Below are 15,524 nucleotides of genomic sequence, written 5' to 3'. Positions count from 1 at the left end.
ACGGACTGCCTCTGCCTGCCGATTTTGGAAAATTACTTACCCGTGTACCAGACCTATTTCCTCCTTCACGGTCTGCCTCTGCCTGCTGCTTTTGGAAAACTACCCACCTGTGTACCAGACCTCTTTTTCTCCCTCACGGACTGCCTTTGCCTGCCACCGAAACCATCACCTACAATTCTCCCATTTCATTGTGTCTCTTATGGTTGTTGTTCCCATCATCTCCACAATCAGACTTCCAATGGACATCCTCCAATAGTGCACAGGGACGCCTTGCAGAAAGTGCACCCGCTCGACTCTAGCGCGGCCCTCGTTCCGCCCGGGTTTAGTTCCCTAACTAACCTACCCCGTTTCTTATTTTGCACTTCCGTTTTTTGGACTCCTTTGGGATAACTCAGACTCAACAACAACATCCGTGGTAAGGGTTCTCTAATTTATGATTCCATACCTCGTAGCCTAGCGACAACTATCATTAGTATAGGTTACATTCTCCTTTCTTACTTATAGGTGGTTCCGGTTGCCTTAAACAAGGGGAGGGCATAGCTCAGGTACTACTAGAAAGAAGTATCAAGGGAAAGGATTCTCTTAAAGTTCCAATTGCTCACCTCTTGTTTTTTCCTTTACAGCTGGGTTCTTGGCGGCGTGTCCTCCCCGCCCTTTTGAGCGATCAGTCCATCTGCCTGGTCCTACCCAGCAGAGGGTCATATCGTTAAAAAGGTCTTGTGCCCTCACAGAGAGGAGGCTAGGTTGGAGGCCCCGACCTAGCTCTTCAATCAATAGTGCAGTCCTGTGTCTTCCGGCCACCGATTGGTTTACTTCCCGTCCGGTGAGTAACAATGGGACTAGGCCTCAGTAGGCCGCGAGCAAGAGTCCCCAGGGTTGAGCCGCGTAAGCGAAAACACCCTCCATGATGAGATACGAGCGCTGAGCCAGCAGAACGAGCCCACGACGAAGGCCTGAAGCCAAGACTGTGATGTTGCAACATACATACTGGCAGACCATCGCCAAGGTTACACCTGCGAGTGCAAAGCGTCTCGACCCAGGACATTAAAATCAAATGCTCATAATTCTGCTCCAGCAGTGGTCTCTCCACACGTGACCAAGCCGAGCTGACAAGGTGCCAAAGCCCCGTCACTTGCAACAGCGAGGCGGCAAGATGGACACCTGCAAGGATGAGAACGACCCGCCTAAGAGGTCATGAGCAGACCAGCCCGTCGCTTGCACATGACACATAGTTACACATTGTTGCTAGTGACAGGTACACCATGAGCTGGGAACAACGATGGTCCCAGGCTTGGGGGCTCATGGAGGAACCAATCAGAACACAGGGGCACTCACCTCTGAGGCTAATTACACACATCCACTCATTCAGGGTCCCCTTGTTGCAATGTTAAAGTAACAACATTAGGGACAGCCCAAGTATACCACCTGATTTTGTTTCTTCCAATGAAAAGTCCTGCCAACCTATAGCTATACTAACCCTACTACTCAGCTAGCCAATCCTGAGTGGCGATAGGTTTCTGAGCTCACTTTCTCGAGTGACACAGGTAGCGTGTCACACTGTAGTAAAAAGGCCTGCGAGCCAGAAGGAGAGCGCATTTTGTGGCACTTTTGTATTTTGCCAGCATTTTGTCAGGGTTTTGTTATGTTTTTCTCGCATGCATACGGGAAACCGTACCTGCTGTTTGAAATAAATTGCAGTTCAGCCTTGCTTCTTGAGTGCGCCTGAGCTCATTTTGGGGGGGACGCAGGAGGAGTTGGGGCCTCCCAGCCCGGAGCTCTGCGGGTGGCACTGCAGACTCCGGGACACTCACCCCGACAAGGGCTGCAATAGGATTTCGGACATAGGACATTTTTGCTTTGGACATCTTGACACCGTACATACCCTTAGTTTTGGTTCAGGAAGGGATATACCTCCTAGATTTGGGACAGTGAGGCATTTTCCAACCCCTTCATCAATTAATAAAAGCCTATAATCACAATCAGGAGTACTTTATGTTGTGTCTGTCTCATTCTGGGTTCCTCACAAAGTCTCCAATTGTACCAACATATGAAGCGTAAACACCAAAGAACAAGGAAATTATTCTAGGATAATATGTGTTCAAACTAGGCCACGGTTCGTGTGACTGAATTTTGTGTAATATGTAAAGGCATCTTGGTGAGAGCGGTTGTTGTAATAAGTAAATCTGACTGAGTGATATATGGTGTGAAGTTGATAGTAGATGAGGGAGAGTACCTGTGAGTGCATTCCTGCACAGGGATCTAGAAATTGAGTGGGATTAAGAAGTATATTTTAACCGGTGTGATAATGGGAGTGCAGGAATGCAAAACATTCATAACGGTGGGTATAGATGCTACAATAGAAATGACTTGCATGGAATGCAGAGATTAAGCGATGTATCCATTATCACACCAGTTATCATGTGGAGATGGTTGTCAGCAAATTAATTGCAGATGGATGGTGTCCATCCACCTTAGAGAGTAGATAACATTTCAAAACCAAAACCAAAGAGTGAGGAAACAGGTAAACACTAACTTGCCTACTCATAATGTGTAACCTAAATGAAACTTAGTGGGATTAGGAAAGTTAAGTCCTTGGGGCAGGAGACAGGGAAGTATCTAGTGTGGTGTCTACACATAGTTCCTCCTGCTCAGATCTTACTCTGGTTATTATGGGCAATTCAGGGATGTTGGCAAGTCAGAGGTGGTTGTTGTCAGTTATGCTCAATTGAATCACCATCTCTTCTGTGGTGTTGTTATTCAAGAAACAAGATAGGGAGTTTGGATCATCAGAAATCATGGTTCTGTCGTTGAGAGTGATCTTGCATTTACCGGGGTGGAGATAAATTCAAATGTCTCATTTTACGCCGCAAATCCCAAACGTTTTTTTTCTTGCTGCAGTTGCCCTTGAGACATCCTGCGTCATATAAATGTTGTGAGCCATCCATATTACTCTCTTCTTTGTATTCGCGGCCTCAAGGACTTGCATGGTCTGGGTGTATTCCAGAAACTACATGACCAGACCTCTGGGTCTCGGGTTGGAGATATTAGAGGTGGTATTTTCCTGTCCCAGAAGATGGGCTTGTTGAATGTTTAGATTGGTCCTGAGGTCAAGGAACTCATGGTGGCAACAGTAAAGACAGACACAAGTGATCACCCTTCAAGGGTGTTTATTGAACTGCATGCCGGTTGGAAAAACTCCTAATCTAAACCTAAATCTAAGATGGGAGCAAGCATCGACCATCAAATGAAAAATAAAGCAGTCCTTGTGGAGTTGTGTCAAATAAAAGGGCCTGTACTAAGAAATGTATTGCCAAACCTTACAACTAATATAAAAAGGGTGTGGGATGGTTTTCAAGAAAAGAAAGAAGTGTTCACAAATAGCATGTCAGGATGTGTTAGCCTGGGTCTTCCTTCCCCATGGTTTGAGCACGGGTAAAGGTGGGACCTTGGAGCACAGCACACACTCGAGCTTACCCAGCACAAGTCGACAGTTCCCCTTGCAGCTATGAGGACCGTCGATGGCGAAGTCTTGTTTCTCTTGAAAGTCTCTTGCCTTCGAGGGCCTGATGTATTCAACAACAAAACAAAAGTTCCTTGAACAAAAAGAAAGTTTGTTTCCTGGTTTTGCTTAGGGTGAGCATTTTCCAACCCTGGTCCCCCTCGTCTGGGCACTGACCCTTGTTCCTTGGTGTCTTGGATGATTGGTTTCACCCCTCGGTTCTCCCTTTTCTGGGTTTAGAGCCTAGAACAGTTCTTATCGATATTGAGGCCTTTGGAGTTGAGGTTTCCTGGTCCCACTGGCCTGACATGTTTCTCATGAAAAACAACAAACACAAAGTTCTTTACTACATATTTCTGGGGTGATGAATTCACCCCTGGGTTCCCCTCTTCTGGGTGCTGGCCCTCCACAAACCGTACTTTGTAAATCAAATAACAGTTCCCTCTCTTAATGGACTTTTGGTGATAGTTTCACCCTTGGATCTCCCTCGTTCGGGTTCGGATCCCTCTCGACGGTTAGCCTCCCTTCACCGGGGTATCATGGCTTTTCCTTTCTTCACAACTCTTAATGTCTTTATAATCAGTTCTAGTGGACATTCCTGGGCCGGGTTTACTCTTGACGACACACAGTTTCTTGGTGCTTTAGACTTTGCCCCTTCTCGTCAGCATCCCTCTTCCGGGTTCCCTCTTTCCAACTCCACCTTCACATTCAATGTATTCAGGATTTACTTCCCTTGGGTTCTCATGTAGCGGGATTCACTTCCCTTGCTTTCCTTATAGCTCATAGATCAATGGCTTTCAACTGTACAGGGGTTTTGCTTGACCTCCTGTATGACCACTGTGACCTATCTGGCAGCTCTCCTACTGCCTTCTGGTTTCTATAGTTTTACTTAGACAGGGCTTGCCCAGAGTTTCTCGAGTTGGCACCGACGTGGTGCAGGTTTCCTCTAGAGCTGGTCTTACCTCAACACCTTTACAGTTCTTTGAACATGGTTCAACTTGCCACTTTGCGTCTTTCATTCACCACAGTCCGGTTCTGTTCGGCTCTCCCCTCGGCTCACCGGCTATGATGATGAACCACTTGGCTTTCCTCGTAACCGGAGTCAAGGCCGGTTCCAGTTTCCCTCGCTCCCGCTTATCAGCATCAACACACTCAGTGTACCGTTGACATCTGCTGCAGCACACTTGGGCTATTGTCCTCGGCATTACGATTCTTTCAGCGGAGGGTTTGCCAGGTTTTGTCAAAGAAGGTAAGGTCGTGTCTTTCCTAGTCAGCCTCTCGATGTTTACTGCCTTTCTTCTTCTCTTGAACTGCCTGGTCTGGATAGCTGTCTCGTTGTGCGGTCTGCCTTGTTTGTACTGTGCTCTCTTGCTCCACCTGTTATCCCTGTGGGCAAGGGAAATGTATTTCAGGTGTGTGTGATTCTGATCAATTGCCTGACTTTGCCTGACCCTTGTACTGGGACACGTCAGGTAAACGGCTCCGGTGTTAGTCCATTCTCTGGTGTGTCGTTCAAAAGTGTTTGTGTCGGAAAAGGGGGGTGGGGGGCAGTGGTTTTGAATGTCCTAAGTGGTAAGATGTGGAAAACGTGTTGGAAGAAGGGGGATACAGCATCTCACCAGTCGATTGCCACTCCCAGAGGACCCCCCGCCCAGGTGATCCTCCCTCACTGGTCAACCCCCAGGAACTGGATCCAACAGCGATGGCCGTGTCCTGGCCACCTGGATGACAGATACCCAGGGTTTAGCCCGGGAGACACCTTCAGGTTTCTAAGGTCCAAGTTGAGTATTTTGGGTAGGAGAGATTGTAGAAAACATCTTTGATCATCCCTTTCTGCCCCTTCTGGAATTCTGTGGCAGCGGACATTATTTCTTCTGTTGTTGTTTTCACTGTCTTCACACCATTTTTGTATGTCACAGATTTCCATCTCCATTATTTTCATTTTGGGTGTGAGAGTTTAAGTTCCATTTTATTTAATTACCCTTCAAAGTCATCTAATTTGGTAGTGGTTGACTCTAGAAAAGGTCCGAGACTTTTGAGTTGTGCTAGAATTGTGTCGAGAACTGAATCACCCGATGATTTGTGATGCAGCATAGGGTCAGTTTTGGGTCTCTTTAGAATACTGTGAATGGGCTCCTTTTTGAAAGGTTGCTTGACTTTACTTGATGTTGTTGCCTATGATTATGCGGGTCAGTATGAGCAGAAGATGATGGAGGCTGTGAAGATCTTTCAGTAAAGTACAAGGGATTATTGAGCAGGCCTTCTTTAAGTGAGACATCCATTTCAAATATGTTATTATGGCGGGTGCTATTTTGTGTAAGTCCGCAGAGATTGCGGATTCTGCTCTACTCGTTGAGCTATTAACCTGCAATGTTTTCTGCAAAATGTTGGAGATTGGTTGTACCGTCTTACAAGTAGACTGATGTTTTATCTGTGTGCTGCTAGTCAACTAGTCCATTTATTTGCATTGTATCCTGGGCATTGTGTTTCTTTTCTGCCACGCTTCAGTAACAATGCTTTTCTGAGCTCTGCGTCTCCTGCTTGCAGTCTCAAACTTTACATCATTCTGTGCTGTGTGTTTAAGCGAGGGAGTAAAAACTCGATTCTAAGTGATTTGCTTTGAATTGACCTGCACAAGGTCTGGAGAAACCTCTAATAATGTATGCTCTAGGGTTGGGAGAGCGCTCAGCTGCCTGGACACAGCAGTCACTGTTCCTTGCAGTATAAGGGGAGCGCTCAGCACCCTGGACCCAGTAGGTGATGTTCCTTGCAGTATAGGGGGAGCTTGAGAGAGCAATCAGCTGTCTAGACACAGTAGGTGATGTTCCTTGCAGTATAAGTGGAGCTTGGGAGAGCGGTTAGCCGCCTGGACACAGTAGGTGGTGTTCATTGCAGTATAAGGGGAGCTTGGGAGAGCGCTCAGCTGCCTGGATACAGTAGGTGATGTTCTTTGCAGTATAAGGGGAGCTTGGGAGAGCTCACAGTTGCCTGGACACAGCAGACACTGCGCCTTGCAGTATAGGGGGAGCTTGGGAGAGCGCTCAGCTGCCTGGACAAAGTAGGTGATGTTCCTTGCAGTATAAGGAGAGCTTGGGAGAGCGCTCAGCTGCCTGGACACGGTAGGTGATGTTCCTTGCAGTATAAGGGGCGCTTGGGAGAGCGCTCAGCTGCCTGGACATAAAAGGTGATGTTCCTTGAAGTATAAGGGGAGCTTGGGAGGGCGCTCAGCTGCCTGGACACAGTAGGTGATGTTCCTTGCAGTATAAGGGGCGCTTGGGAAAGCTCTCAGCTGCCTGGACACAGCAGACACTGTTCCTTGCAGTATAAGGGGAGCTTGGGAGAGCGTTCAGCTGCCTGGACACAGTAGGTGATGTTCCTTGCAGTATAAGGGGAGCTTGGGAGAGAGTTCAGCTGCCTGGACACAGTAGGTGATGTTCCTTGCAGTATAAGGGGCGCTTGGGAGAGAGTTCAGTATAAGGGGCGCTTGGGAGAGAGTTCAGCTGCCTGGACACAGTAGGTGATGTTCTTTGCAATCTGCAGTAAAGTATATTCGGAATAATAAATGGGGTCGTGCCCCCAGTGCTGGCGCAGAGGAGAACATTGTGTTTGTATGACAAGGATCAGACAATGCCAGGATCTCTGATGTGGCAGGGGACCCAGCTGGGCAAACACCCATCCAGTCCAATCTGCACCGAGAGCCACCTCTGTGGGGGGGCTTCTGGGTGCAATTCTCCACCCTGGAGCCTCACCTGCATTATTTAGGCCCAAGCTCCAGTTGTGCTCAGGCACGAAAGTGTACAGTAGTGAGTGGGTGGGGGTTCATAGCAGAGGGTGGGGGACATTTGTTGCACACACAGTGGCTGAAGAAGCCATCAGCTTTGAGTGAAAACAGTGTACAGACTAGGGACATCAACCCCACTGCTTACCATATCCTGTGTATCTGATCTGCTCTCTGGGGGGTGGGGTGGGCTCCAGCATTGTAGCCCTGCACGTCCTGCAATGGCCCGAGCTATGACTTGTGGAACGCGCCAGCCCATGGGCGTGGGGGCAGCACAGCAAAGGATTAAAAGCAGGAAACATATTAATTCATAGTGAGTGATTAAAGATCCAGAAGCCTGTAATGAATGGGCAAATCACACATACAGTGAGCACTCAGGAGTGATACCCCATCCATGACCCCAGAATGCATGCTAGTCAATATCTAATGCCATTTCAGAAACAGGGAGTTTAGTTTCCTCAATGGCAGTTGCAGCCAGATGGAAGGACTATTGAAAGAGTCTGCGGTGGACGAACCCCTTCATATCACCTTCCTGTTACCATACATACAAGCACTGGGGGCCGCATATCTAGAAGTGTGTCAGTGGCTCATGGATACAGGCATGGCTTTAAGTGAGATTCAACATGGGGGGCAGGCTGGAAAGGGGGCGTGGCCAAAATGTGTTAGGTGAGACCTAAAAGAGGGGCAAGTGGCTTAGGCAAGGGCCACGTGTCCCAAATAAACAATGCTTCATGAGGCTCTCTGGGCCCCCTAGCAGGGTCTCCGGGGTCCGGCATACTGACTGTCAATGAAGCTCCCCTTTTCTGAAATACAACCCGTCCTTCCAGACTTAGGAGAAATACATTTTAATCAGCAAGTACATCTCCTTCATGCGGTACAGAAATGACCAAGACCCATTGTGCTTGAAGATCTATTCGGTACTCCTGGAGATATCCAGCTGCGGGAGTCGGCTGCTGGCTTCCCTGCTTGAGCAGAGAGATGGCTTATCTGCACATGTTTATTTTACAGCGTGTTCATCTTTGCCTCTGTACTGCACATCACCTGTGCGCACTCTCAGACCGCTGACATTACAAACGTGCTAGGTGCTTACCTATAGGAAGTGAGAGGGCCCCCAGCTCAAGGGGAGTTTTTGGAGACTGCCGGGGCTCTGCCTCATTTAGCCCCAGCCCACTTAAAGCCCCTTTACAGGGCTATGTGTGTGATCTCATACTTGCAAGTTCAAATCCTAGCAGGTCCAGTTAGCCCTTTATCCATCTAAGATCAACGAGTACCATTACATTGGGTAACAATAATTGCTTGTTATTACTGATTAGCTACTCCGCTGGTGTAAATGTGTGCTGTATAATCACACATTATGTTACTTTTTTTTTTAACAGAGTAATCAATCATTTTGGCATCTTTAATGGCTCGGTCGATGTGCATATATAGTTTCTTTATAGCTTTCTTAAGCCAAACACTTTTATTTCCTACCATTTGGCCTCTGTAGGATGACTCTTACAGCTTTTACACAGGTGCTGGAGTGGGACAGTTGAAGGGAAGCGCACACCTCTGTGGGAGACTAGGGGCCTCATTACACGGAAGGCGGTAATGGTTAACGGCCACCGTTAATGGTAACGGTGACCGTTAACCAATACCGCCTTACTGCGAGGTCCCTTAGTGGTTTGGTGCTTTAACGCCTGCTTTTTGCAGGCCTTAAAAACCAACCCGCTAAGGGACCTTGGTGCTAATTACGGCACCGCAAAATTGCGGTGCCGTAATTAGCGCCTTCCCCATTCCCACAGAGCCCTATGGGGCAGAAATGGGAATGGGGAAGGGCAATGGCGGAAGGGGGATTTACCGCCCCTCCAACCTTGGAATGGGGTGGTAAATCCCCTTTCCGCCAAGGCGGTGCCGGTATTTTACCGGCATGAGCCATGGCGCTAATAGCGCCATGGCTCACCGCCTTCCGTGTAATGAGGCCCTAGGACTGAATTGCATGCACTCTTTCCACTTCTGTAATGAGTGACATAGCAGGCTGAAAAGCGATAGCCTGAAGGGTTGCTCAGGGCAATTGCCAGTGGTTATGACTATTTCACAACCCTTCAGCCATCAACCTTCAGTGCTACACTTGGCACCCAGAGCGGGACGGGTATGACCAGACGTGTGTCCTGAGCATGCTGGGCCCAAAGACACAAGCTACACCTCACTGATGATGTCTAATGGATCTGAAACATGTTTGGTGTACCTGTGGTCGCATGCAGAAGGGATTTGATCAAGTGGTTTCGGCTGGACTATCCCTTTGCGGTGGGACCAAGCCTGATTTGCACATGGTATTTCCACTTTCTATAAGGCTTGCCAGACTGATGAATGATGGTTGGGTGGTTTTCCATTGCAATGCTAGTGGTTATGAGTAAGTCTGAGGCAAACAGGATTAGGGCTAATAACTGATTGAGCTCACTCCCTCTTATTAGTCATTTCGTCAATATTCATATAAAAAATACAAAGACATTGGGCCTCATTACACGGAAGGCGGTAAGGGTTAACGGTCACCGGTAAGGGTACAGGTGACCGTTAACCCTTACCGCCTTACTACGAGGTCCCTTTGTGGGTACCAACCTTAACGGCTGGTGTAGACCAGCCGTTAAATTTGGGACCCGCAAAGGGACCTTGGTGCTAATTACGGTATCGCAATGGGGCAAAAATGGGAATGGGGAAGGGCCATGGCGACATAGGGAATTACCGCCCTGCCAACCTCGGAATGGGGTGGTAATTCCCAAATCCGCCATGGTGGTACCGGTATGGTACCTGCGGCAACCATGGTGCTAATAGAACCATGGTTTACCGCCTTCCGTGTAATGAGGCCCATTGTATATACAGTTTTAAAGGTGGGCTGCAAAGGCCTTGGTAAGTATTTGACCTAAGCCCCACGTCACAAGATAATAGAAATGTAATAGTGGACCCAAGCCGTCTGCGCCCAACACCTTCCTATAATCTTGAGACCAATTCTAGAAATGTGGTTAATGAGCAATCCGACACTCCTTGATGAATTATAAACATGTATATATTCCTCTACAGCCAACACATGTTTTGGCCACTTCTAGGCCTTCCTCAGCGCTTAAAGATTTACTATTGACGCCTTTACTCAAATGCTAATGTTTACTGATGGTTTGTCCAACACTCGATTTGAATTACCCATGTCCCCTGGTATTTTTTCTTGTTTGATGTCACCTTGTAAAGTTGTGTTTGGATATGGTTTTCATAAATGATATTGGATGCAGTTACTGCAACTATTTTCACAATTGTAGATGCTTGTGCTTCTGCAGAAATGTGTCAGTTGCCTGTTCCCTGGTGGGCATCTTGCGGCATCAAGTGTGTATAAAAGAGCTATTTTACAAAACAAAAATATAAAAATACTCGGGACACGGGTAATTCAAATGGAGTGTGTGACAAATCACCATTTGTGTAAAGGGGTCAACGTTTGGGTACATTTACTCAAAGGGGTTTGAGTAAATGATTAATTAGGAACTTTCCTGCCATCACCTATTTTCAGTAGTAGATCAGTAATGGCCCCACTCTATATCCCTCCCTTTAAAACTGTGTTCAGCCCCGACAACCATTTGAGCATCGCTCCACCACCGCCTTGCACCAAGTATATGTTAAATGCAAGGTGCTGCTGTTTGGAAAGACTAAGGACAAACGTGGCTCTCTCTTGTTGTGAACTCCTGGAATGGCTCATGCCAGCTACCACTCATGACTCAAAGCTTTAAAGGGTGGGTGCACCTCCTACCCTGTACTTATGTGCTTGCTTTCAGTTCCCAATATTGAAGTTTGCTGTGCCCACCGCAGACTCCAGTAGCAGCGTTCTGAAGCTGGTCAGACCTCAACTCTGTTGCCAGGAGGTTGTCATCAGTTTTCCAATGATTTGGATAAAATGCGGGTCTTCCTGCTCATGTGCAGGGCTTGCATTATTTTCTCTGAATAAGCTTCATGTGTCTGCATGTGTCTAGCTGAGCGCTGCAGTGCATAGATGGATAATTATCTATTTTCTTATGCAACCACTCGCATGCTAAACCTTTTGCAGTGGGCGGATGGGGGCGATTACCAAAAGTTGAGAGATTATTTTAAATATAGGTTTCATTAAAGAAGAAATGCACAGCCTTTGCCTGCAGTCAGGGATGTAATTTGGGAGGTGTGATCATGGACAAACCACACCTCCCTGATTGCCGGGAAATGAGAACAACGGGTGTTAGGCGAAGGTTGTGTGCCATCACTTCCCGTGATGCCACTTGGGGGCAGGGTCAAATGCCATTGCTTCCTGTGAAGCCATCAGAGGTCAAGGATCATTTGATGCCACTACTGCAACCCCTGGCATTTTGGTGAAACGAGTTCCCTGCTCAGTCCTTACTTTAAGAATGGCTGAGAGAGTGGCCACTGGGATACCTCCGCAGTCACTGGAGCATCATGTTTAAAGTATATTGTGGGAGTGTGGTAGGCAGCCTTTTGCTGCTGTAGCTCCCGCGAGTTGAGAGAGATTGGCTAGTCTGCTACAGAGGCATCACCCCTCCCACCTATCATCAAGCTGCCCTCCATTACACCTGACTGTAAAGAAGTATGAAGAATGCACATGGTGCTATGCCCCAGGCTTGCAGCTACATGCCCCCCCCCTCCACCCAGCTTGCTGCTTCCTGATCACGAGACACTTTCTAAGGTAGAGCACTCATGTTAGGGTATTTCTTCACTCACATTAACTACTTTTTACATTACTTCGCTAACCTTAATTACTTGTGTGCATTACTTCGTTCACATTCATTTCTTTTGCACATTGTTCCTCTTAGAAACACTGAGATTGGCAATGGTGCCGCAGCTGGCAAGAGGCCCCATACCCTAAAGGTCACCTTCGGATAGTCCTGGCCATTTCCCCAATAGCAGCTCAAACTGGGAATTATAGCGCTTCTGCGCCCATATGTAATCTGACATGTGAAACTACAACTCCCAGAACCCAAAGCATCGATGGCTAAAAGGACAGGCCAGGCTGAGGGTGAGCCTCGTGACACGGGTCCAGCTGAAAGCAATGACTGTGTCCACAAGGAAATACACGGGAGATCACTCACCTCTTCTGAATCCTGCCCGGACATTTCTCCCCAGTGATCCTTGGCGGATGTTTCCACAGCGATCTTGGACGTTTCTCCAGCGTTCCTCGCCGGATTCCCCTCCAGTGAGCCTGGATTTCTCTACTGGGATCCCTGCTGGATTCCCCTGCAGTGATCCTGGATTTCTCTACAGGGATCCTCACTTGATCCCTCCCCAGTGACCTCGGATGTCTCCCCAGGGATCCTCACTGGATTCCACTCCAGTGAGCCTGGATTTCTCTACTGGGATCCCTGCTGGATTCCCCTCCAGTGAGCCTGGATTTCTCTACAGCGATCCTCACTGGATTCCTTCCCTGTGACCTTGGATTCCTCCCCAGTGACCTTGGATTTCTCTCCGGTGATCCTTGATGGAGACCTCTACAGTGACCTTCGATTTTACTCCAGTGATCTTCGCTGTATTCCTCCGCAGGAACTTGGATTCCTTCCCAATGATCTCTTACAGTCCTACCAACGACGAAGAGCGATAAGTAATGGGGTCCCAATGTGGGGTCACGACCCCGCACTGCGCCTGCGCAGAACCCCAGAGTCCTGCTATTGCTGTGCTGAGGCTGCGTAGAACAAATGAGATTAAAACCTATCGCTATATTGAGGCTGAGCACAGTAGGAGACTCCACAAGTAGCGCCGTGCAGAACCGAAGATACAAATATTCCTACTGTACTGAGGCTGCGCAGAAAAGCAGATACTAATCACCTGCACTATATTGAGGCTGCGTAGAATAGGAGTGCTGTACTGCGGCTGCGCAGAACAGAAGTGAACAAACATTTCTGCTGTACTGAGGCTGCGCAGAACTGCAGCTACTAATCACCTCCACTATTTTAAGGCTGCGTAGAATAAGAGTGCTGTACTGCGGCTGCGCAGAACAGAAGTGAACAAACATTTCTGCTGCACTGAGGCTGCGCTATAGGCCAGATACTAATCAGCTCAACTATATTGAGGCTGCGTAGAATAGGAGTGCTGTACTGCGGCTGCGCAGAACAGAAGTGAACAAACATTTCTGCTGTACTGAGGCTGCGCAGAACTGCAGCTACTAATCACGTCCACTATTTTAAGGCTGCGTAGAATAAGAGTGCTGTACTGCGGCTGCGCAGAACAGAAATCAATCATAATAACCCGGGCATGTGAGGCCCGTGACCTCTTATGAGCACCGGATACAGTCAGAGGAGCTCGGGGGATCCTGGTGTCATCTCGCCAGCCAGGGATCATTTAGAAACCCCTTTCCCAGGCCGCCCATAAGCATAGGTGGCTGCTTTCCCTCTTTCTGCAGCACCAGAACGTACAACGTTTGAAAACGGGAGGTTTGCTTTCCCCCATTGGCTTTCATTGGAGGACATTTTCAGCAGGGAAAAGTAAAACAGGATTTAAAATGTCCAAAATGTTATGCTGAAAACCTGAGTCGCTCGCAAAAATCACGACAGATGGACTGCATGCCAGGGAACCTACTTAGAAGGGTGTCTTTCTCGGGCCTATCACTCCTGGAGGCCAGTGTGTGGGCTACAGAAAGCACACCTATTAATATCAGGCAATTCTGGGACAACAGCAAGTCTTTGCACCTCTAAACAAATTGATAACAGCATGGGACCTTCTGTGCACTCGCCTCACCCTGACGTGATGCAGTGCATTGCAGTTCAAATATCTCGGAAACCATGCTTCCTAGGACCTTGAAACGTGTTTTATGGGACCTCAAGTTTTGTTCTTTGTGTGAAGCCCATTCTTTCTATGACAACATTGATATTTCACCAATTTCAGGCAACTGTCTCATGTGTGAAGGTGATGAAATCCGGGGAAAGAGGTGGGGTGTCCAAATGTCATGTAGACAGTAATGTCCAGAGTGTCCTATCACGCAACTATGCATAATTTGCTGCATATTGGTAAAACTGTGTGGAATTGTATAAGGAACAATGCTTTGCCAAGCCACAAACACATTGTGACTTTTATAAATATACATAGAGGGACGACTAAGGTGAAACCTAATGTCTATTAACTTTGGGAATAATGGATTGCTCATAATGTTTGGCGCATTTGAAGTATTTGTATGAAATTGTCAAATTGGAATAGAATGGTTGCTTCACATGTGATATCAATTCCAACACTTGCCAAATTTCATGGGTTGTGTTGCATGAACTTGATTCAACTTAGCTATCTATTATAAAAAGTTATTTGCTGTATTATATTAGGGAAACGTGAAGCACTCCAAGTTTTCTGCACATATATATAACCTATATCAATGAAAAAACATTGTTAAAGGGACGATATGGTTACAAGTAAAACCGAAACCACCCGGATATGTGCATGTTATGGTAAACTAAGCAACCATAACTCGCACCACTTCGTGCACTGCTAAGACAAATACCCAGTTCATGAAAGATGACATCACAAATGTCATTGATGACATCACTGATAACATCACATATCTTGGCCACTTGTTTTTGTTCACTGACATGTCTAGGCTAGTTTTTATTTTTCTCTACATTTTTCTCTGCCGCTTCCGCTGCACTTAGGAATGGTGGACCCACATTGGAGACAGCCTCCAAAGGCCAGGGACATCTCCCACCGACTATTCTGGAGCTGTGTCTGGCTTGCATTACAGCTTCTCCCTCTGGGAAAGGATGGGAACCCTGCCGTGGCTCCTTGGGGCTGCTGCTGTGCTTGTAGACGGTAGACTCACATGGGAGACGGATGGAGAAGGCTGGAGAAATCACCTCCAACCGTCCTGGAGTTCTGGCTGGGCTGCATTGCAGCTTTTCCCTCCGGGGATATATTGGCACACTGAGAGGGCTCACTGGTGGGGTAAATCTGTAACACAGACCACCCAGAGCTCTAAGATGGTTGTGGGAGATGTCGCTGGCCTTGGGCGGCTGTCTACCATGTGGGGAAACCATCCCCAAGTGCAGTGGCTGTCCCAGGGAGCCCCGGCAGGGTCCCTATCCCTACCCCGAGGGAAATTCTGCATCCAGCACTGCAGGACTGTCAGGGTCATGTCCCTGGCCTTGGGCGGCTGTCTCCCATGTGTGGTTGACCGTCCCCAAGCCCAGCAGCGGTTTGTGGGAGCCCTGGAAGGGGCACGTCCATTCCTTCCCAGAGGAAAATGCTGTAACACAGGCTAGCCAGAATCCCAGG

At 47.8% G+C, this 15,524-nt stretch overlaps 1 protein-coding gene across 1 annotated transcript in view; it reads right to left on the bottom strand.

Moving 5' to 3' along the window:
* Nucleotides 1-13,058, bottom strand: part of LOC138489415 (zinc finger protein 436-like) — a 53,313-nt gene extending 40,255 nt beyond the window's left edge. Inside the window, exon 1 of the mRNA XM_069617134.1 lies at nt 12,368-13,058. Coding sequence (XP_069473235.1) covers nt 12,368-12,391 — 24 coding nt within the window. The 5' untranslated portion in view covers nt 12,392-13,058. The remainder of the gene's footprint in view (nt 1-12,367) is intronic.
* Between the last annotated feature and the right edge of the window lie 2,466 nt (nt 13,059-15,524).

The sequence above is a fragment of the Ambystoma mexicanum genome, chromosome 9 (assembly GCF_040938575.1).
Source record: "Ambystoma mexicanum isolate Mex_15411 chromosome 9, UKY_AmexF1_1, whole genome shotgun sequence".
Taxonomy (NCBI): Eukaryota; Metazoa; Chordata; class Amphibia; order Caudata; family Ambystomatidae; genus Ambystoma; species Ambystoma mexicanum.
Note: the sequence above shows the minus strand (reverse complement) of the source record. Positions and strands in the feature narration are given on the sequence as shown.